The 23,847-nt window shown below is 43.4% G+C and overlaps 4 protein-coding genes across 4 annotated transcripts; 1 reads left to right on the plus strand and 3 right to left on the minus strand. All coding sequences in view use genetic code 12, as the record gives it.

Annotated features, from left to right (window-relative positions):
• Positions 1 to 1,107: 1,107 nt before the first annotated feature.
• Positions 1,108 to 9,267, minus strand: FOB63_004019 (uncharacterized protein; the record flags this gene model as incomplete). Its single annotated transcript, XM_002615172.2, has 1 exon — positions 1,108 to 9,267. One exon carries the CDS (start codon positions 9,265 to 9,267, stop codon positions 1,108 to 1,110), a length of 8,160 nt encoding a protein of 2,719 aa, XP_002615218.2.
• A 4,275-nt stretch (positions 9,268 to 13,542) lies between these two features.
• Positions 13,543 to 14,451, plus strand: FOB63_004020 (uncharacterized protein; the record flags this gene model as incomplete). The annotated part of the gene is made up of 1 exon (XM_002615171.2): positions 13,543 to 14,451. The coding sequence occupies one exon, from the start codon at positions 13,543 to 13,545 to the stop codon at positions 14,449 to 14,451; it is 909 nt and encodes a 302-aa protein (XP_002615217.2).
• A 614-nt stretch (positions 14,452 to 15,065) lies between these two features.
• FOB63_004021 (PA14 domain family protein) lies at positions 15,066 to 17,894 on the minus strand (the record flags this gene model as incomplete). Its single annotated transcript, XM_002615170.2, has 1 exon — positions 15,066 to 17,894. The coding sequence occupies one exon, from the start codon at positions 17,892 to 17,894 to the stop codon at positions 15,066 to 15,068; it is 2,829 nt and encodes a 942-aa protein (XP_002615216.2).
• A 3,070-nt stretch (positions 17,895 to 20,964) lies between these two features.
• FOB63_004022 (Flo11 domain family protein) lies at positions 20,965 to 22,503 on the minus strand (the record flags this gene model as incomplete). Its single annotated transcript, XM_002615169.2, has 1 exon — positions 20,965 to 22,503. The coding sequence occupies one exon, from the start codon at positions 22,501 to 22,503 to the stop codon at positions 20,965 to 20,967; it is 1,539 nt and encodes a 512-aa protein (XP_002615215.2).
• Between the last annotated feature and the right edge of the window lie 1,344 nt (positions 22,504 to 23,847).

A 23,847-nucleotide genomic window follows, 5' to 3' on the forward strand; every position in this document is an offset into this window, starting at 1 on the left:
GGAATCGCATTGTCTTATGCGTCCAAGCACTTTGATTTCATGAGAGTTGGATTCAATCTACGCTATGAAGATTTTACGGTACCATGAATTTCCTTTTTAGTATCCTCTGGAGGCTCAGTTGCAAATAGCTTAAATCAAAGCTTTCGTATTGCAATAAACGTCTCTTGTTCAGTGATGTAGGCGAAAATACATTCTTTTATTAGACAAACTCAAACTCTTGTATTTGCAGGTTTTACGTTTAACCATGAAAAACTAGTACACCGTCATTATTTTATTCGCGATTGTTTCGTATTCATACATTCTTCCGTCTTTTTCATGAATGGGCACATGATGTGTATTAGCGAGAACAAATAATAGATGGATGGGCAGTAGTCATATTTGAAACGATGAGACTGTTGACTTAGGCTTCAATAGTTCATCGCGCAATTGGATGGGTAATGCAAGGAAGTTCAACTTTGTTCATAATGGCCCATTCATTGTGAAAAGCTTGCTTAACTGGACTTTTCATCCACAGTGCCTCCGCCTTTTCTTTTAATACATCTCTTTACAAATGGTTCATCTGTTTTATAGGTGAGTAACCCTGCTCATCTGAATGTGCCAAGCGACCTTTTTTGGTAGCTCCGTGGCATCCTTAATCTTCTCTGGTTGATCACATTCAACGAAGTTGGATAGAATGCAAATCAAGGTCTTTGCTTCATTCTTCAAAATTATGTAAATGAGAATGGCTCATTCTCGAAATCTGTTTCTCGACATCGCACAGACATTGAAAGCTCTGCTACCAAACCAAAAGAAAACAATTGAGCAGAATACTTGGATTATTACTTTTCAAGGATTCATTATCCTTACTTCCTTGAGTCTAAACCTCATCCTCATCCCTTACAGTAAAGTTACATAAACATGCAGCTCTCATTCTCTGGTTACTGCTTCAATTTGGTGAATTTTGTTACCTACATGTTTATATGAGAAGACAATATCAAAAAAAAATATGAAAATTAAAAATACTGCAACTCTCCGAAGATTGGAAGTCGAAAAAAAAAAAACACCCTGAATAGGACGTACGGTGATCCCGTACTAACCGGGTAAATTTAAGAAATTTAAAAGTAGTCCTTACAATAAAAATATTGCAAGAAGTGAAAGCAACGCAGCAAAACCAGTATTGCGCTTAAATCTTGTACCACCAGCGATAGAGGTTGCTGAAGGAGCAGCTGAAATTTGGCCAAGTCCTGAATTTGCAGCAACTCCTGAACTGGACAACCTGTAAGTCAACGTACTGGCGGTAACAGGTGCTTCGGCTCCATCGGTTGACGCAAGAGTCTTTTGCCTCAGGAACGTTTGTGAATCTACATTCACATTCAGCCCCTCAACAACATGCGACTTTGCAGACTCAAAAGTAGGCACAGATAAAGTGCCCGTATACATCCCAGGTTCGTCAGTGTCGGCAGAATGCGCAAAACTGGTACTCCTTGAAGGCGATACTGTGACACTACGACTGCTAATCAGGAGATCAACATCAGAGAGCAAGGTCGAATTAGACGAAACTTTGCTCACATAGGCACCAGTCGTCGAAGGTAGGGTATGAGAAGAAGGAAATGACTCCAAAATATTTTGCAGTACACTTGCCACAGCACCTGAGCAAACAGAAGTTACTGTCGCCAAATCACCATTGGAATTCATAATAGTATCCACAACACCAGTTAAAGTCTCCAATCCACCAGTAGAGTCACTGGAGGTAAACGTAGTGGTATACTCAGTACATCCGGAACACTCCGAAAGTACAGAAGTCAGCGTCACCAAAGCACCATTACTATTTCTAGTAACATCAACACCAGTCAAAGTGTCTAATCCGCCAGTAGAGTCAGTTGAAATAAACGTAGTGGTGTACTCCGTGCAGTCTGGACAAAGAACAGAAGTCAGCGTCACCAAGGCACCATTCGAGTTCGTAGTAACATCAACAACACCAGTCAAAGTGTCTAATCCACCAGTGGAATCAGTTGAAGTGAATGTAGTGGTGTACTCAGTGCAATCGGGACAAAGGAGAGAAGTCAGAGTCACTAATGCACCATTGCTGTTTGTAGTAACATCGACAACACCAGTCAAAGTGTCTAATCCGCCAATAGAGTCACTGAATGTGAATGTAGTGGTGTATTCCATGCAGTCTGGACAAAGAACAGAAGTCAGAGTGACCAATGCACCGTTGGAGTTGGTTGTAACATCAACAACACCAGTCAATGTTTCCACATCGCCAGTTGAATCAGTTGAAGTGAATGTAGTGGTGTACTCAGTACAATCGGAGCAAATAATTGACGTCAGAGTGACCAAGGCACCATTGGAGTTTGTAGTAACATCAACGACACCAGTCAATGTTTCAACATCGCCAGCTGCATCGAGAGACGTGAATCTAGTAGTGTACTCGGTGCATCCGGAACATGCCGAAAGAACAGAAGTCAGTGTCACCAATGCACCGATGGAGTTGGTTGTAACATCAACAACACCAGTCAATGTTTCAACATCGCCAGCTGCATCGAGAGACGTGAATCTAGTAGTGTACTCGGTGCATCCGGAACATGCCGAAAGAACAGAAGTCAGTGTCACCAATGCACCGATGGAGTTGGTTGTAACATCAACAACACCAGTCAATGTTTCAACATCGCCAGTTGAATCAGTTGAAGTGAATGTAGTGGTGTACTCAGTACAATCGGAGCAAATAATTGACGTCAGAGTGACCAAGGCACCATTGGAGTTTGTAGTAACATCAACAACACCAGTCAATGTTTCAACATCGCCAGCTGCATCGAGAGACGTGAATCTAGTAGTGTACTCGGTGCATCCGGAACATGCCGAAAGAACAGAAGTCAGTGTCACCAATGCACCGATGGAGTTGGTTGTAACATCAACAACACCAGTCAATGTTTCAACATCGCCAGCTGCATCGAGAGACGTGAATCTAGTAGTGTACTCGGTGCATCCGGAACATGCCGAAAGAACAGAAGTCAGTGTCACCAATGCACCGATGGAGTTGGTTGTAACATCAACAACACCAGTCAATGTTTCAACATCGCCAGCTGCATCGAGAGACGTGAATCTAGTAGTGTACTCGGTGCATCCGGAACATGCCGAAAGAACAGAAGTCAGTGTCACCAATGCACCGATGGAGTTGGTTGTAACATCAACAACACCAGTCAATGTTTCAACATCGCCAGCTGCATCGAGAGACGTGAATCTAGTAGTGTACTCGGTGCATCCGGAACATGCCGAAAGAACAGAAGTCAGTGTCACCAAAGCACCGTTATAATTGGTTGTAACATCAACAACACCAGTCAATGTTTCAACATCGCCAGCTGCATCGAGAGACGTGAATCTAGTAGTGTACTCGGTGCATCCGGAACATGCCGAAAGAACAGAAGTCAGTGTCACCAAAGCACCGATGGAGTTGGTTGTAACATCAACAACACCAGTCAATGTTTCAACATCGCCAGCTGCATCGAGAGACGTGAATCTAGTAGTGTACTCGGTGCATCCGGAACATGCCGAAAGAACAGAAGTCAGTGTCACCAATGCACCGTTGGAGTTGGTGGTAACATCAACAACACCAGTCAAAGTGTCTAAACCTCCAGTAGAGTCGGTGGATGCAAACGTAGTGGTGTACTTGGTGCAGTCAGGACAAAGAAGAGACGTCAGTGTCACCAATGCACCATTGCTGTTTGTAGTAACATCGACAACACCAGTGAAAGTGTCTAATCCGCCAGTAGAGTCGGTGGATGCAAACGTAGTGGTGTATTCCGTGCAGTCAGAGCAGATAATTGACGTCAGAGTGACCAAGGCACCATTGGAGTTCGTAGTAACATCAACAACACCAGTCAATGTGTCTAATCCGCCAGTAGAGTCGGTGGATGCAAATGTAGTGGTGTATTCCGTGCAGTCTGGACAAAGAACAGAAGTCAGAGTTACCAACGCACCATTGGAGTTCGTAGTAACATCAACAACACCAGTCAAAGTGTCTAATCCGCCAGTAGAGTCGGTGGATGCAAACGTAGTGGTGCATTCCGTGCAGTCAGAGCAGATAATTGACGTCAGAGTGACCAAGGCACCATTGCTGTTTGTAGTGACATCAACAACACCAGTCAATGTGTCTAAACCTCCAGTAGAGTCGGTGGATGCAAATGTAGTGGTGTATTCCGTGCAGTCAGAGCAGATAATTGACGTCAGAGTTACCAAGGCACCATTGCTGTTTGTAGTAACATCGACAACACCAGTCAAAGTGTCTAATCCGCCAGTAGAGTCGGTAGATGCAAACGTAGTGGTGTATTCCGTGCAGTCTGGACAAAGAAGAGACGTCAGCGTCACCAAGGCACCGTTGGAGTTCGTAGTAACATCAACAACACCAGTCAAAGTGTCTAATCCACCAGTAGAATCAGTTGAAGCAAACGTAGTGGTGTACTCAGTACAATCGGAACAAATAATTGACGTCAGAGTGACCAAGGCACCATTGCTGTTTGTAGTGACATCAACAACACCAGTCACAGTGTCTAAACCTCCAGTAGAGTCGGTGGGAGCAAACGTAGTGGTGTACTCAGTGCAGTCGGGACAAAGAATAGAAGTCAGCGTCACCAAGACACCATTGCTGTTTGTAGTAACATCGACAACACCGGTCAAAGTAATGAGTGAACTCTCTGCATCGAGAGACGTAAATCTAGTGGTGTATTCAGTGCAGTCGGGACAAAGAAGAGACGTCAGCGTCACCAAGGCACCGTTGGAGTTCGTAGTAACATCAACAACACCAGTCAAAGTGTCTAATCCACCAGTAGAATCAGTTGAAGCAAACGTAGTGGTGTATTCCGTGCAGTCAGAGGAGATAATCGATGTCAGCGTCACCATTGCACCATTGCTGTTTGTAGTAACATCGACAACACCGGTCAATGTGTCTAAACCTCCAGTAGAGTCACGGGATGTGAATGTAGTGGTGTATTCAGTGCAGTCAGAACAGATAATCGATGTCAGCGTCACCAAGGCACCATTCGAGTTTGTAGTGACATCGACAACACCGGTCAATGTGTCTAAACCTCCAGTAGAGTCAGTGGAAGCAAACGTAGTGGTGTATTCCGTGCAGTCCGGACAAAGAAGAGAAGTCAGCGTCACCAAGGCACCATTGGAGTTTGTAGTAACATCGACAACACCGGTCAAAGTGTCTAATCCGCCAGTGGAATCAGTTGAAGCAAACGTAGTGGTGTATTCCGTGCAGTCAGAGCAGATAATTGACGTCAGCGTCACCAAGGCACCATTCGAGTTCGTAGTGACATCGACAACACCAGTCAAAGTGTCTAATCCGCCAGTGGAATCGGTGGATGCAAACGTAGTGGTGTACTCAGTACAATCGGGACAAAGAAGAGACGTCAGAGTTACCAAGGCACCATTCGAGTTTGTAGTAACATCAACAACACCAGTCAAAGTGTCTAATCCGCCAGTGGAATCAGTTGAAGCAAACGTAGTGGTGTATTCCGTGCAGTCAGAGCAGATAATTGACGTCAGCGTCACCAAGGCACCATTCGAGTTCGTAGTGACATCGACAACACCAGTCAAAGTGTCTAATCCGCCAGTGGAATCAGTTGAAGCAAACGTAGTGGTGTATTCAGTGCAGTCAGAACAGATAATCGATGTCAGCGTCACCAAGGCACCATTCGAGTTTGTAGTGACATCGACAACACCAGTCAAAGTGTCTAATCCGCCAGTGGAATCAGTTGAAGCAAACGTAGTGGTGTATTCAGTGCAGTCAGAGCAGATAATTGACGTCAGAGTTACCAAAGCACCATTGCTGTTTGTAGTGACATCAACAACACCAGTCAATGTGTCTAAACCTCCAGTAGAGTCGGTAGATGCAAACGTAGTGGTGTACTTGGTGCAGTCAGGACAAAGAAGAGACGTCAGTGTCACCAATGCACCATTGCTGTTTGTAGTAACGTCAACAACACCGGTCAAAGTAATGAGTGAACTCTCTGCATCAAGCGAGGTGAATCTAGTAGTGTACTCGGTGCATCCAGAACACTCCGAAAGAACAGATGTCCGAGTCACCAATGCACCATTGCTGTTTGTCGTTACGTCAACAACACCAGTCAATGTGTCTAAACCTCCAGTAGAGTCGGTGGATGCAAACGTAGTGGTGTATTCCGTGCAGTCTGGACAAAGAACAGATGTCCGAGTCACCAATGCACCATTGCTGTTTGTCGTTACGTCAACAACACCAGTCAAAGTGTCTAATCCGCCAGTAGAATCGGTGGATGCAAACGTAGTGGTGTATTCCGTGCAGTCTGGACAAAGAACAGAAGTCAGAGTGACCAACGCACCATTGCTGTTTGTAGTGACATCGACAACACCAGTCAAAGTGTCTAATCCGCCAGTGGAATCAGTTGAAGCAAACGTAGTGGTGTATTCAGTGCAGTCAGAACAGATAATCGATGTCAGCGTCACCAAGGCACCATTCGAGTTTGTAGTGACATCGACAACACCGGTCAATGTGTCTAAACCTCCAGTAGAGTCACGGGATGTGAATGTAGTGGTGTATTCAGTGCAGTCAGAACAGATAATCGATGTCAGCGTCACCAAGGCACCATTCGAGTTTGTAGTGACATCGACAACACCGGTCAAAGTGTCTAATCCGCCAGTAGAGTCACTGGAGGTGAATGTAGTGGTGTATTCAGTACAATCGGGACAAAGAATAGAAGTCAGCGTCACCAAGGCACCATTCGAGTTTGTAGTGACATCGACAACACCGGTCAAAGTGTCTAATCCGCCAGTAGAGTCACTGGAGGTGAATGTAGTGGTGTATTCAGTACAATCGGGACAAAGAATAGAAGTCAGCGTCACCAAGGCACCATTCGAGTTTGTAGTGACATCGACAACACCGGTCAAAGTGTCTAATCCGCCAGTAGAGTCACTGGAGGTGAATGTAGTGGTGTATTCAGTACAATCGGGACAAAGAATAGAAGTCAGCGTCACCAAGGCACCATTCGAGTTTGTAGTGACATCGACAACACCGGTCAAAGTGTCTAATCCGCCAGTAGAGTCGGTGGATGCAAATGTAGTGGTGTATTCCGTGCAGTCAGAGCAGATAATTGACGTCAGCGTCACCAAGGCACCATTGGAGTTCGTAGTAACATCAACAACACCAGTCAAAGTGTCTAATCCACCAGTAGAATCAGTTGAAGCAAACGTAGTGGTGTATTCAGTGCAGTCAGAGCAGATAATTGACGTCAGCGTCACCAAGGCACCATTGGAGTTCGTAGTAACATCAACAATACCAGTCAAAGTGTCTAATCCACCAGTAGAATCAGTTGAAGCAAACGTAGTGGTGTATTCAGTGCAGTCAGAGCAGATAATTGACGTCAGAGTTACCAAAGCATCATTGCTGTTTGTAGTAACGTCAACAACACCGGTCAAAGTGTCTAATCCGCCAGTAGAGTCACTGGATGCAAACGTAGTGGTGTATTCAGTGCATCCTGAACATTTAGAAGAAGAACCAGAAGACGATGCTCCGGAAATCACAGACGTCAGCGTAACCAAAGCTCCATTTGAGTTTGTAGTAACGTCGACAACACCAGTTAAAGTATCTTCGGCGCCTGAAGAATCGCGCGAAGTAAAAGTAGTGGTGTATTCTGTGCAGCCAGAACACGCGGAATTAGACATGGCCGAAACCGTAGCAGAGTCTGCCGAAAAAGGCGAAGTCAATGTGGTCAAAGTGCCATCTGATTGGGTAGTAACAATGATTTCGGCGGTTTCGGCTGGGGCTCCCAGGATACTGGGCGGGACAGTAGTGATATATGAAGTGCAACCGGAACAGCCAATGGAACTTGCGGCTGCACCTGAAGTAGCACCTGATCCAGAACGAGAAGTAGACCAGAGACCAGAACCGGACATCGTATTGAAGCCAGAAGCAACATCACTTGGCTCGACGCTTGACCCAAAACCAGGTGAGCCATAGGTGGAACTGCCATAGGTGGAACTGCCATAGGTGGAACTGCCATAGGTGGAACTGCCATAGGTGGAACTACCATAGCTTGAAGAATCGGAACTTGACAAGGTTTCCGAACTCAATTGGAAACTGGAGTTCAATGCGTGGCTGTAGCTGAATGTGATACTGGGTGCGGATTCAGTGCTAGAGTCCAAGGAGGTGAACAAACTTGAACTCAAGGGTTCGGAAGAGCTCAGGAATAAATCACTTGGAGGAGTGCTTGTATTGCCAGCATCGGAAAAGTTAAACTTGGGTGTAGGGGCAGCGGGAATCTGGTAGATGTTACCACATGGATTGCAAACATCAGGCCGGTTAGGATTTGGTGGAGGCTGGCTATAAGAGACATAAGACATGACAATAAAACCGTTTTTCGAGTATGTGCCCCCGATTTGAATGTACTGACTGTCATAACCAGGACCAACATAGAAATAAAAGGGAAGAAATAGCTGGTAAACGACTAACATCTCACCGTCAATATTTGCACCAGTGATGATACCTGCCGCAAACCCAATCATGTTCCCGTTACCCCATCCAGCAATGTTGATGTTGTTGAGAGGCGTTGACGCTCCAATACGGATGGCCGAAGTAGGCGTTTCAAGATACACTGTTTGGCCCGAACCTAAGTCCCAGGTCACAGGAGAGTCCAAAAGAATCATGGAATCATTTCCAACAGAGTAACATCCTGTACCACTGACCAGAGAATCCTGTTGTAAATTTATCTCAGATAAGCAGATGGTACCATTGTTGTAAACGCTTTGTCCAATTTGTCCAAAAAATGCAACACCGCCAGAACTAACGGTTTGAGCAAAAGTGATAGTGCCGTAGTTTTCTGGAGTCGCCGTCAAAAGGGGCCAAATGTCCATAACTGTTGTGCCAATGGCTCCTTCTCCTCCCATGTATATCAGCCCATGGTTCACAAAATAAAGGCCCAAGAAGTTGAAAGTTGGTGCCCCCAACTCATTGACAGCATTGAGAACAACCTCTCCTGTATTATAAATACCTTGCATAAAGTTGACAGTCATACCGAGATTGGTACCGGAATCGGTGATGAACAAGCGTCCATTATTGGTAACTTCACCAGTGAAGATGTTCATCAAGATACCATATCTATTGTCGAAAGAAAGGGTTTTTCCAGCATTGATTTGTAAATCGTCAAGGTAGTTTGCAGCTCCATAACCTTCTTCATCCGTTGAGACAACAGTTAATCCGAGCGCAAGATTAAATATGGTTGCCAAGCTCAAATAGAAGCTGGAAGCAAACCACATTACTCAGTTGTCGTCGAAAAAGTGGGAAAACCGGGTTATTAAGAGCATGTCAGATTATCGCATTTGCCTATCTCGGATTCCGCTTCTGGTGAGAAAACTAAACTGGCACCCAGCATGAGATTCGGCATTCGGTGTCATGCATGCCGCTTAAATCTAGTCCTGCTGCGATATGCCACATGCACCAACGCTTTGTTTTCCTTATCGTTATTTTGGTGTACTTTCGCCCGGCGCAAAAAATATTGTAGATTCACCCTTACCACTATTTCTTCTACTAAGGCTAGGACAATGGATACAGATTAAATTTTGATCCAGGACTGTACGCCAATCCTATGCCTTTAATGGATCTGAACGCATCTGGTGCATGCAGAAAAATAAATGTACCGTTAGAATTGAGCGCACGGAGATGCACGACAACTTTGAATCCTTCTTTCCCTTCCTTGAGATTTTCCTTTCTAAGGCTGGGAAACATCTAAAATGGATTCTGTACAGCGATTCGTATTCTAAGATTTCTCTCCCGTAAGCGAACTACCTTGCCTTAGTCATTTTTCTTTATGTCGAGATATCTAGGGATGCTCAGGCAGGAGTCGGAATTTAATGAAACTTTCCGAAAGATCCGTTTTTGTTTAGATTCAGCCTCCATGAAGACAGGATCTTGGATCATGCGTGAGTGTATCTGTGAGCTCTAATATTTTTTTCAAAACCGTGAATTTGGCCACATTGAACCCCCAAACATGAATTGTGATACTGACATGATTAGCCTGTGACGTGTTTTTTGCTTGGCCGACATCTATCGTGCATTAGTTATCCCTACGACAACGTTCACTTTAGAACTTTGGCTTGAAAAGAATCATTAATACGGGACTAAGTTAATCATAGTGTCAAACAACCGTTTAATAATCGTGTAGTATACATACTCGTTCCCCTCCAATTTTTTCCTTCTACAAAACTGCTCATGCAAATCGCTAAAATTTTGTTTCTGTGCATGCATGATCATGCAAGTGCCAAAATGGTACGCCATTTCTCTTCTCCGGTGAAGTACGAGAGCAAAACTAGACACGCGAATAACGAATTTTAGTAATATAGTGCAGGGATATTTTTTGGCATTATCAAGCCGGATTAACTCTGGGTGCCTCAACTGAAGGAAGTATTGACAGAGAAGTCGATCATCAACATTAGTTTTACTTTTACTCTCAAAGTTTTATTACACTAGTTGTCAACCATACTTATCCAATGGATCCATTTCCTAACTACCTGACTAAGAGATACTTGCTGAATAAGTGCTCTGGTAGATGCAAAGTATATTATATGCAGTAAAACTCTGTCACCGCGCGTTCTATGACATGAAGAAGGGAGGAACGGACCGAGGACGAAATTTTTTGGGATACTGTAATTAGGTTCTTGGTACACTGTTTGCTTTCATATCAGGTGTATCCGGTCTAAAACTGTCGATATTACCGTGGTGAGTTTTGAAGCACAATTCTTGTCAAGTATTTTCGGTGGAATGCTACTTGATGCTTTTTTACGAAGATTGGTTTGAAGAAATGGTGTAGTAGCCGTATTTCGCGAAATACTTATGCTTCTTCTGCGCTATACATATTTGTATAACATCCGGCTAAAATTTCCGAATCTTGTGTACTAACCGCAAGTATCGGAAAAAGGAAAGCAGGGAAGCTATTTCCACCAATGAACTGGAAGCACAGAACTGATATGGCATTATGCATGCATCACAAATTCAGACATACTTTAGTATGCATGGCGCGATGCAGCTTGTCTCCCATGATTGACGCAAGTGCGGTTCATGTGCGCATCCCCGATTTTCTAGTCGTATTGGTTAGGAAACATCATCAACTATCCATGACTAGTTGCCCTTGATATTTGAATAGAATAGACTCAGCAAAGCACAATGTCTACTATTTTAATTCTGTAACGTGAAAATACATTAATTTTCAGGGATACAGTAATAACTAATGGTGTTTGCCATCAATTGCGTTAAACATGACTTTTCATCCCCTGTAAAATGTTTGTTTGCATTTCGTATCTGTTTGCAAATTGTTTCTGCCAGCCCTCTACGAGCTGCACTGATCGCGACTACTGTGTTGTTGCTAAACCATTTTTGTGTCCTTCAATTCTTCGAGGCTCTTACCTACTATTTCCGGAACTTGAGGTTCTCTATGAATTTTTATGGATCTGTGGTTTTGTTAGCAATTATTTCAGAACTGCTTACCAAAGAATACATACGAATAGACTTGACCGGCAGCAATATTTTGGCTTGGTTTCGATCTAAAAATGAAGAGGGAGATTACCGAATGAACACAGTGCATAATAGCCAAGAGTATTCGGTGGCACATGTTTGTAGAGATACAAAACCATGCGGTACGTACTGTAACTCAATGCTCAAACTCCGTTGATATGTCCCGAAATCTGGATCGAAACATTCTTTGGTTGCATATTTTGCTTAGTATCTGGCTGTTGGCAAAGCCTCAGCCCCTCTGATTATAGAGGTCGAGCTTAACGATTTTCGATTGTAACAACTGTCAAAGTTGATTCATTGTTCAAGCTTGGACGGTCCTGTCTCTCTTCATTATAGCAGGAAGTGGACCCAATATGGCTCCCATGAATAGCAACAGCTCCTTATAGAGGAAGCTGGTCCTATATGAGCCATGTAACTACATACTATCGCATGAATGTGTAGAGGAGGTCATGGGGCTATTGATTTGAAATGGACGAGTATTATCTATGGAAAATTCCGGGAAGAAGAGGAGCCAGGGAAAGGAAGGAATTCCATTTTTTTCAGCTACTTTGAGCGATTAGTAGAGCTATGACATGCTCTTCAAAGTCTTCAAAATATGGTGAAGCACACTAGGCAGAGGTATCAGTCATATGCATCATGCACTACATCATGAGCCTCACACCTTTTAGCAATGGCTTGCATACACACTTGCATGGGTTATAACAGTCTTACTGTACAAGCGCATTACTATTTTCTTTTAGGAATTAAGCTACGGAATTGCCTCGCTCGCGGAGCAGCACCATGCAAACGAAAGAACAAATAACGGAACTTCCTAGGGACTTGGACGGAAAAGTTTCTCCACCGGCGCTGTAACATTGGTCTATGGCTACCTTAGTGGTTACAATGAACCCTAGATAGATCTGGCATACACGTACGATATACCAAAAATCACTTCACACTATTGTTCGCCCCCTTCCAAAGCCAGTGCTTCCAAAAGCTGAAACCCCCTCCTAATGTCAAGTAAGTAAGTTCAAGAACCAAGGGCGCACCTCGATATTGGCATGTTCAAAAATTATAATAATTACCTCCAGAACCCGAACCGTGACAATAGGAGTGAAATTCAACATGTATAGTTTCAGAGCCGCTGATTTCGGGAATTCAATCTCTAGCCTTCTAATTCATTCAACTTTTCTGATCGACTATTCGAAAACGTTATCGCCATTCTTTCATTCCCAAATCTCCCTATTCGCATTCCCATTTTTCAAGAAATTGCGACGCCTTTACACAGAAATCACAAAAGGAGAATGCAAAAGTAAAATGAAAATAGAAAACAATTCAGCTAATCTACTTCCCGGTGACAAAACCAAGTCAGAAAGTAAGTAGCAAGAAGAATTTACTAGAAGAAACATGCCTAAAATTCTCTGTTAGCAGAAAAAGAAAAATTTAACTTGGCCGAACTTTGTGAGAGTAATTGTACAGTACTTCTTGTTGTTGAGAATCACCTTCACACTTGTTCCACCTTATAGTGAAACTTATGAGCCCAATTATCTCGATCACGAATAATTTTTTAAAGGCGAGGAAGATTATGATTTTTAGGTATTTCAATAGCCGATTTAATACATTCAGGGTATGAAGGTTTATCTGGATAGGGAAAGCAATTTCACTAGACTCGTATTAGGTACCTATATGAAGCTGGCAAGACAAATATTTGAAGCTTCCATAGTCTAGAGATTCGAAAACCAATCCTGCAAAAAAAGGACGAGTCCGGAGTCGAAGCGGAGACCATCCCATGCATGGTGTTATCTCGCCAAATAACATCAGTACCTTCCAACAGACTGGAGCCGTACCAATGCTAGGATTCAAAAATATTATAAATCTCAGGAGTAATTCTAGGGGGGAAGGTAAGCACATCTACTCATTCGCTAGTTACTAGTTACGAAGCATCGTTATTGAACTCGTATTATCATACTACCCATATCGCTGCTCTATCGTCAGGCATAGCTGATAAACCTATTGCCCCGCTCTGCCCCGCCAAAACACCACTCATGCTTCGTATAACAACTTACGGCGTGTTGTTCATACTAATTCCGCTGATCATAGCTATTGACTTCCTACTGTGGATACTAACCCCAGCCTCAACAGCCCAGGGAATATTATCTCTTATAGCAGGTGTAGGCTTCTTTGCTCCTGTGATAGTTGAAGACGTGTATACCAACTGTTGGAGGCAGCAAAATGGTGGCCAAGGGTTTATCTTTTCATTTCAATGCTCTAAGGCAGTCGGCCGGGCATCTGCAGCCTTTCTTATTGGAGCCAAAGGGTTCGGATATTCTACAGGTTGGTACGGCCTAGAAGAACATCGTGTGAATTACGTTGCAACCACTAATGCTGATGGCACTTTATTGTATCACATTGACTTGACGCACCCATTGTCCAAGCGTATAGATGATGACGACACTAACATGACCACGTTTAGCTTTGAGAATATCACATTGGCCATGCCCACAGATTTGGCTGGTAAGTACTTAAGCGACTTCGTTGGGGTCGCATTCAGCGAACACAATGATACACATGCCATGCCTGTCCATGTGGTCCGGTACTCCAAAAATGCAGGCATGCGTATTGACTTTATCTTGCTGGAACAAGATGATGGGTACAACAGTGATGTAGTCCCACTCAACGGATATTCGGCCGGTAATTACTATAAACCCGGTGGTTATCATACGACCGGAGGTTCCATGGTATTGGCATGTCAGTACACTCTTGGACACGAAAGTGGCAATCAACATGTCGAGCTGTTCGAACTGGCAGGTAAAGGCAGCCTATTACACTCGAGGATGGTGGCATACTACGGCTACATGGGACCTACAAGCAAGTTGAAGTGTGACTCTAAGGTATATTCATATGCTGAGACGCAAGATAGCTGGCGTGTATGGGACGATGTGGGGAGTAGCTAAGGATGATGAAGGAATATAAAATGTTCAATGAATGAAAGAAATTAAAGTCGAAGTGACTAAAATAATGAGCAATCAAAAATGACAAAAGGTGATAAAACAGTAAAAATACATAAGCCGTTCAGCATCTCGAAGAGAGAAGGAACGGTGCACACAAAACAGCGGCGAATCATGAGATCATGGTAGAGCTGGATACATAGCTTCGTCTCTGCTACAGGAACTAAGATTCTTCTTTTTCACTCCATTTGAAACTTATAGATTCTGATTACCAGTCGTGAGTATATATTCAAGTGCACTATTTTGGTTAACTACTAAGTGGGAATCCAAGCTCTTGTCAAAGGATAATTTAGGTGAACCATAAAGTTAATCCGTACTTTGGTCACGAGTATATCATATCGATTTCTATCCTTGGTCGAGAATAAGATCGGTTTTGTGAAAAGTCGACTTAACATTACAACCAGTATTATTAATTATATGTATATTTTGCAAAATTGGTCAGAACGAAAGAGATGTTGGAATTCGTAATATAAGTCCTAGAGAGAAGATTAGTACATGAGAAATAAAAGCCAAGTGCAAGAAGGTGAAAGGTATGAAATTATCTGTAAAATTTCACTCTTCTAAAGCAAGTACGCGCAGAAAAGAGCCAAAATGGAGAAGCTCATTGATTTCCTGCTAGCAAGGCCCTCGAAGGAAGTATTGATCACAGGAGTTTGTGTGCTAGAGGAAACAGTCACAGTGTATACGGTGCTTGGAGTAGAACCAGAACCAGTGACGTTAGGCTGACTGTTGGAACCTGGGGTAGTAGCAGATCCAGAAGTTGACTGAGCAGAAGTGGTTGATTCAGAAGTTTGTTGTCCAGATCTGGAACTCGAGGTTTCCTCGTTAGAGGCAGTACCTGGAACGACAGTGTTAGGAGGATTGAACGAGCTCGAAACGGTGTTCGAAGCCGTTTGAGTATTGATGCTTGAGCTTGGGGCTTCAGAACTAAGTGTTGGCTGAGTGTATACACCAGATGAGGACTGAATGGCACCAGAAGAAGCTTCAATAGAGCTAGAAGTTTCAATAGCACCAGACGAAGTTTCAACACCAGAGGAAGTGCCAACAGCACCAGATGTTGTTTCAGTACCAGAGGAAGGTTCGAAACCAGAAGATGTAGTTTCGACATTTCCACCAGAAGAAGCAGTTCCTGAAGCTTGAGTATTGGTTGTCTCAGTGCTGGTTACTGTTGACTCACTTACCACACCAGACTTGGATGATTCGGTATAAGACTCAGAACCTGTGGACTGGGTAGCTGTGCTTGGAACTGAACTGTTAATGTCCGAAGACAGTGGGAATGCACTAGTGGAAGATGTAATTTGGCTTCCCAGGGTTGTCGAAACGATACTGGTTACACATTTGTGGTCCAGACAAGACGTAACAGTAATGATAGTATGTGTAGTGTCAGTTTCGGTCAAGGTTTGTGGAGCAGAAGATGTCACATTTGAGTACAATGCAGAACTAGAAGATCTGACTTCTGGTGGCACAACAGTAACAGTACAAGTTTCCACATCAGCACAGTCCGAGGGTGTAAATGTGCCTGGAACAGTTCCAGTAGTCTCAGTAACGGTTGTAGTAGTATGAGGTGGAACGACAGTGACAGTACATGTTTCCACATCAGCGCAGTCAGAAGGCGTGAAAGTGCCCGGAACGGTACCAGTAGTCTCAGTAACAGTAGTGGTGGTATGTGGTGGAACAACTGTAACAGTACAGGTCTCAAGTTCAGCACATCCTGAAGGAGTGTAAGTACCTGGAACAGTTCCAGTTATATCGGTTACAGTAGTTCTAGTGTGAGGTGGAACAACAGTGACAGTACATGTCTCAACATCAGCACAATCCGATGGAGTAAAAGTGCCGGGAACAGTGCCGGTACTTTCTGTAACCGTAGTAGTGGTATGTGGAGGTACAACAGTAACTGTACAAGTCTCGACATCTGCGCAGTCAGATGGAGTAAAGGTACCTGGAACGGTGCCAGTTTTTTCTGTCACAGTGGTAGTCGTGTGAGGTGGGACAACTGTGACTGTGCATGTTTCCACATCAGCGCAATCAGAAGGTGTAAAAGTACCTGGGTTTGTGCCAGTCTTTTCAGTTACTGTTGTAGTTGTATGAGGTGGGACGACGGTAACAGTACAAGTTTCCACATCAGCACAGTCCGAAGGTGTAAATGTGCCAGGAACAGTACCAGTCTTTTCGGTGACGGTAGTAGTGGTATGTGGAGGAACAACTGTAACTGTACAAGTTTCCACGTCAGCGCAATCAGAAGGTGTAAAAGTACCTGGGTTTGTGCCAGTAGTCTCAGTAACGGTTGTAGTAGTATGTGGTGGAACGACGGTGACTGTACAAGTTTCCACGTCAGCGCAATCAGAAGGAGTAAATGTACCTGGAACAGTTCCGGTAGTCTCAGTAACGGTTGTAGTAGTATGAGGTGGAACGACAGTGACAGTACATGTTTCAACATCAGCGCAGTCAGATGGTGTAAATGTGCCAGGAACAGTACCAGTCTTTTCGGTGACGGTAGTAGTGGTATGTGGTGGAACAACAGTAACTGTGCAGCTAGCAATATGAGGACAGTCAGATGGGGTGTAAGTTCCAGGTGGGAGAGTAGTATCTGTTGTTCTGGTAATGGTAGTCGTGGTTTGAGGTGGGACGACTGTGATAGTACATGTGGAAACATGAGAGCAGTCTGATGGGGTGTATGTACCTGTTTTTGTGTGGATACTGTTGGTTCCGTAAGTAGTTGTAGTAGTAAGAACAGGAGGAACCTCACAGTTATCAGTTTGGAAAGTCACCTGGTGAATATGGTCAAAGTTTGTGACAGTCTTACCGGAAGGCGTCACGTAAGAAACCCCTAAAGAAGCAGGTCCGTTCCAGTTGAAGTTGACAATTTTGATGGCGTATGCCAATCCTTTTTCCAAAGTCACGGTGGTAGATTTTGAAGATGCAGTTCCGGCTCCAGCGTATCCACGCAATGTGCTGATGGCGAATTCGCTAGTCACTTGTCCGACGTCATTACAACATCCACCCACTGTGACTAACGATAAAGCTGCACCATCATCAGCGTTGTCAATGGACCACGTATATTCTCCAGTCTCGTCTGGAACAAAGTAACCAGTCAACTCGATGGTGAAATTGGTAATGGTAATCGTCTCACCATAAAGTTGACCTTGAGTGACAATACCACCAGCTGTACCATAGTAGAAAGCAACGTCAGTGACCTCGTCGGTGGAGAAGAATTTACCACGAGCTTTGTATCCAGTTTGAAGGAAATCTTTGTTCCAACCCTCGGTAGAGCCATGAGGATAATTATATCCCACGACTTTGAATCCTGTGCTGAGGATTTTAGATGGCTTGCAGCCAGCGCTCACCAAAGTCACTAAGGAGAAAACCTGGAGTAGTATTTGCAAAAGCATACTGGAGGAATATAGAGCAGGACAGCATTACAAGATTTCGAGATTTCAGGATCTTATATGGGCAAGGTTTTTGGTACCTCTGCAATAGCTTTAGTTTGCATTCGCATTCTCGCGTATTATGCATGTGCGGTTGAGGCATGTTCGTGCATGAGGGTTCTAGAAAAGAATTTACGCGAGATGCAAGATTTCTATTGTCCTCATTTTCTGTTCCAATATTGTGAAATACCAGATCCCATTGATGCTATTTTCTTGTAATAGTAAAATACGAGATTGAAAAGATGGAGTTTCATTCATCTTTTTTTCCATGAATAATAAGATCCTACGTACCTGTGTTGTTGTGTTTTAGAATCCTAGGCCCACATTTTCGACACGAATTCCATATCTGGGTGCATGCTGCTGTAGACGCTTGCACACTTTACGAATTGTGACCCTTTTCCTAGCTGCCGGTCCAAAGAGTACGCAAGCTTATACCCGACGCATATGGTTATGAGGCCTGCACCGATTTAGAATTGCTCGCCTAAATGCTGCGCTATAGAACGGACACTTTTTTTAACCCTTCGTTGTGCACCGTATGCGAACGATTACTTTTCATTCTGCGTAGCAATGCCTACAAATATAGGAACGCCTGCTTTGGGCAAGCCAATTTATATTTAGTAAGTAAAATTCCATGTATATGCCATCATGTGTGCCTATGGCTTTTGCATTTGATGCATCTGAAACCGAGAAGGCGCATAACCAAAACCAGATTGCTTATTGGAAGCTCGTGTCAACAGCACAGAGCTTGAAATCTGCCTAGACGAGAGCAATAGGGCCCTACCGTAAATCTTAGTAATCATGCATCGTCAGCAAAGTCCGGACGGTTTGTTTTTAACTTTACTTTTATTTCTTCTATTAAACTGTCCTTTGCTCTAATTGATACTTTTCATCACCATACTGGTAATTCTTGTAGATTTAGCTTGAACCTTTGTTGTCCACGGTGAAGAAGCGACAGGACTTCTTCCTGCCGTCGATAAAGTATATTTTCTCGGTTACCTGCATATTTTGGGGCTTATGTGTTTCGGTTCTGAGCACGCATGCTTTGGCGGGGTCTTGCACCTTCTAATGTGCGTCATGCACGGTTCGCTATCGCGTAATATTTCCACAATTGTTTCAGGTCAGGGCGCCCTTTTCTTCGTAAACGCTAAATGTGGGGCTTAGTCGGGCACCAAGCGAATGTGGTACCTGTAATGCGCTTGTCGCAGGAATATTTAAGCAAACATACATTTGCTGTCACTTGACGCGCTTACAACTATGCGTCTTTCTAGAACTAGGCAGCGTCCTTTTTTTCTTTTTGTAGTCGTCTATTGGATAGGAAGACACGACCTTGAGTTGGTTTGGTTTAGTGAGGAACCGCGTTTTAGTAATTTTTTTTAAAGTTTTTTTTGCGCACAGTGCTAGAGAGTGGATAATGAGATTTCTGAAAGTCGGCGAAATGTGGTAATAACACATTCACAATGTAATTGGCTGTGCAGATCTAATTGAATAATGGATTTTGAGCCTTTTCCATTACCCAATGCTCGGTAAAACATCGGACCATCTTTTGATTCACGTCTTGATGTGTTCACTACTTAGCCGCGCTAAAAGAGTTTGGACACTGCTCGGCAATCGTGGACATGCTTTTCCGGTATCTATGAAATCTTCTCGTCTTTGAAATACACGCAGTATTATTAGCACTAGCTGGACGCTTCAACCACCGTTAACAATAACAATACCACCGTTAAACAATACCACCGTTTAACAATACGAGATTTCTCGACATGTCAAATCTATGTGGATTAGCGCCGGTTTTTGCGACATATATGGGAAACATAAATTTAGACATAGACAGATCTACAGCTGAATATCTACTCAGTTTTGTACTTCTGCTCATTATTTCTCATTTTTTTATTCATAATACACATACAGCTTGAGTATAGGAAAGTGGGTATAATGGTGTGCAGACCCGTACATCTGCATCAAAGTGGTAAGAAAAGGCGCAAAGTATACGAAGCTAAAATAATGCAAGAAAATCCCAGGAATGTGGTGGACAGAAAAGTGGTTGAAGGATTAACGAAAGAAAACGGTCAAATCAGAAACTCAGAAGAAAAGAGGCAAAATAGCAAGCATACCAAAAGGAGAGATACGCAAACTTTGAACTCCACCATTAAGTGGTACAAGAACGAGCGACAGAGATGCTGCTGGAGTTTTTGAACTTGAGACACGAACCGATGTAACTGTACTCTCAATGTAAGTATAAGGTGTAACAACGGGTGTACTTGTCTCAGCTGAAACGTAGGAAGAAGAGACTTCATTGATTGTGGTAGTCAATATAGTACTCGTTATCTCTTTGGAAACTTCACAAGAGCTGCATACTGTTTTTGCAGTCTTAGATGGGATAGGGCCCGATGCCTCAGGTGTTGATTGTTTGCTGCTAGAAGCAGCGACACATGAAAAGCCTTTGCAAGTGTTGGAGCTGACATAAGGTATCGTTACTGTCGATGTGACGAGTGTGCATGATTTGTCATTGCAAGGTGTGCTTGTCACAAAAGTTGTCGATAAAGTGGTCGTTGTGGATGGAACTTCCGAAGAACCCCTAGTTGATACGATCTTGGAAGAGGATTCGACAGACGCAGTTGGCAAAGTTGACGAAGAGATGGAAGACGTCAAAGAATGAACTTCAGTAGACACTGAAGCGCTTGAAGCAGAAGAAAGTGAAATCGAAGGACTTTCACTCGTGGTAGTCACTCGTGCAATGCTCGTTGAATGTACAGAATGAGAACTCATGGTTGAATTGCTCACAAAGCTTCTTGGTGTGGTGAAAGATCTGGACAGAGAGAAACTCAGAACAACTGTGCTTTCACTTGAAGAAATTCCAGTGGATGAACTCACAAAAGAGGAGCTTACGGAGCCGCTTGTAGTAGAACTTTCTGTGGGCTTGCTTTCAGATGAAGAGCTTCTGTTCAGAGAACTTACTGTTGATATGCTTGTAGAACTCTCCGCAGAAGATTTCTCAGTCGAAGAAACAGTCGCAGAACTCGTAATTGAAGAGCTTTCAATGGATGACGTGACAATCGAGGACGTCTTCGAAAGACTCAGTGTTAGTGGTAACCAGAGCGGATGTGGAGGAGCTTGTGGATAAGCTTTTAGAACTTTCCCCTGTCGAGCTCAGTATGTGACTAGAACTCTCAGAAGAGCTCATCTTTGAGCTTATCAGAGTACTTCCAGTAGAACTGAGAACAGATGAACTGCCAGTATACGAAGTTTGAGTGGAAAGACTTTCCGAAGACACAGTGAATGAACTTTCAGTCGACGAAGTTTCGGTGGATGAACTTTGGGAAGAAGAGCTCATACTTGAGGAACCGTAAGATGTAGTTTCAGTTAAGCCAGTCGAGGAACGTCTAGTAAAAGAGGTCGTTGACGAGCTTACAACAGAGGAGCTGTCGGTAGACGGAATTACCGAAGAAGAAGTCACTGAAGAGGAACTCGCAATAGAAGAACTTGGCGTGAAAGAGGTCTCACTAGAAGAGCTCACGATTGACGAACTTTGGGCGCTGTTTATCGAGGATCTTGTAGATGAAGAGCTGAGCACTGAAGAACTTTTAGTTGCGGAACTGAAAAGAGAAGAACTTTCAGTCGAGGAGCTTGGTGCCGTAGAACTTTCAGTTGAGGAGATGAGAGGTGGATGAGACGAAGAATTGATTGAAGAACTCTGAATTGAAGAGCTGAAAGATGAACTGACAGAAGAACTCTGAAGTGAAGAGCTTTCAGTTGATGAGGTCAGCGCTGAAGAAGTAGCCATAGAGGAGCTCTTACTAGAAGAACTGGCAAACGAAGAACTCTCTGTCAATGATGTTGGTGGAGCAGAACTTTCAGTAGAAGTTATTGAACTGTCAACAAAGGAGGAGCTTTGAGTAGTTGAACTACGCACAAAGGAGCTTTCTGATGTGCTAACAGACGAACTTTGAACCGAAGAACTTTTGGTTACATCCAGTGGGGGGACACTAGTGGAACTAGAGACAGAAGAAGTAGCCAGAGAGCTTTGCAAAGTCAGAGACGCAGGCAAGTTCCAACAGTAGTCGGGGGCATCTTTTTGGGAAAAGCCAGTGCTTGCATCATAGTTGTCACAACCAGTGATATAGTCATAGGACCCTTGGTATTTCCAGCTGTTGCAGTATGACATGTCGGTAACACCAGCACTACACCAATCGTATTGGATGGTAAATTGCGGCATACAAGTATCATATTGGCCGACTGATCTTGGTGTAACTGTCACTCTTTGTGACCATGATCCGGGATTAGTGACTGCAAAAATCTTGAGATTGTATGAGTATAGCGTGTATATCTTTGCTAAACTCAAAATTTTCAACTCTGTCAACGAGTTCAACGGCATTGTATTTGCTGCCTCAAAATTTATTGTCACATCCCATGTTCCATCGCCATTAGAGGCTGGGTCTGTGATAGTGATGCTTGATAGTGGGAAGTTCACAACCTCGGCATGGAAGGTGAACTTTTGCTCAGGACAGGCATTAATAACCGTGGTTGCAGAAGCTAATGCGACAAAACAAAGACAAATGTATGCTTTGAACAACATGCTGGTTTTACTGGGAAATTTGCAGTTTCAGCAGCTTCTTAAATTCCATAGTTACTGCTATTTTTACTTCTTGTGTGGGTTCATTTTCAACCTAACACATGAATCTTGCATTGCATTGTCTGCTGTCTCTCTACCGCTCGGGTTTATGCCTAGCATTGCATTCAGTCCACCAATGTGTAAATGTATCAGGCATGCGAGTCTAGACTAAGGTCACTTGCATTAATCGAAACGAGAATGTGCATAATCGAAACGGGAAGGTGCATCTTGGATGCATTCTAGGAACAGGATATTGACGGGAAGCCACGACTCGGTTATTACACTAGACCTTCAAACCGATGCAGCCATTGTTTCTTTATTGTGCCTCGGACGAAAAGAAATGTCCTCGAATACTTATTCATCTACCTGACTTCTTCTCGCAGAGCGAATTTTCGTTTACATTCGGGTGCAAACTGTTAGTTTGCTGAGAATCATTACAGATACTAACGATGTAAACATCCTACCCCTGTGGACTTTCAACAATATGCCGATGCACTTGAATTTACGGCTACAAACAAATGAGATGTATTGCGGCTTAACATGGACGTCTCCCAATAAGGGTATGAGGTTTCTGTCATACAAGGCCCGGTACGTGTAACTGCATGGCGCCTAAGTATGAGAGTGAGATTCGCGCACACTATTTTCCGCCAAAGCATTAGATTGGAGCTATATTTTTTAGATCTCACATGATAGTAGTCGGGTAACAATGCCGTAAATGAGAAAATCGCAAAGGATGAGCTCTTTTTCGTCTGACGGCTACAGTTTTATTTTCTCACACCCTTTCTTATACCCGCGTCACCTATCTCCGAAACCAACTAATGAGACGATGGTAGACAGAGCTACTACTCCCCTATTACTTTAATTACAAACCAGTTTGAAAGGTCTTTTCTGTAGTCATACTAAAGCTTTGGGCTTTCCTGAATCTTTCCGCGAATCTTCTTCTTCCTTTTCTAAGTTCCTTTCCAAAAATAGGGCGCCTTTGTTCATTCGTAAAAGCCAGTTGCAGGATAAGCTAAATTTCGTGCTCCTCGGTTAAACGAACAAGTGCACGCCCACTTTTCTATCAAACTTCTCAATACTAGGTTCGTAATGCACATAATTCCTCTTCAACAGACCCTGCTTTTCATACTACATCGTTGTGATTCATTCTCAAGTGCACGTTCCTTAAAGAAACATCCACCTCCTGCTCTTTTCTATTTCATATTGCGTCTTGAACTTTTCCCATATTTGTGCTCTTGTTATTTGTGTTCGGTTGTAGATTCCACTTTGTTACCATGTACATAGTAGAACGAAAAGGGAAAAAAAAAT

The sequence above is a fragment of the Clavispora lusitaniae genome (genome assembly GCF_014636115.1).
Source record: "Clavispora lusitaniae strain FDAARGOS_655 chromosome Unknown tig00000187_pilon, whole genome shotgun sequence".
Classification (NCBI taxonomy): Eukaryota; Fungi; Ascomycota; class Pichiomycetes; order Serinales; family Metschnikowiaceae; genus Clavispora; species Clavispora lusitaniae.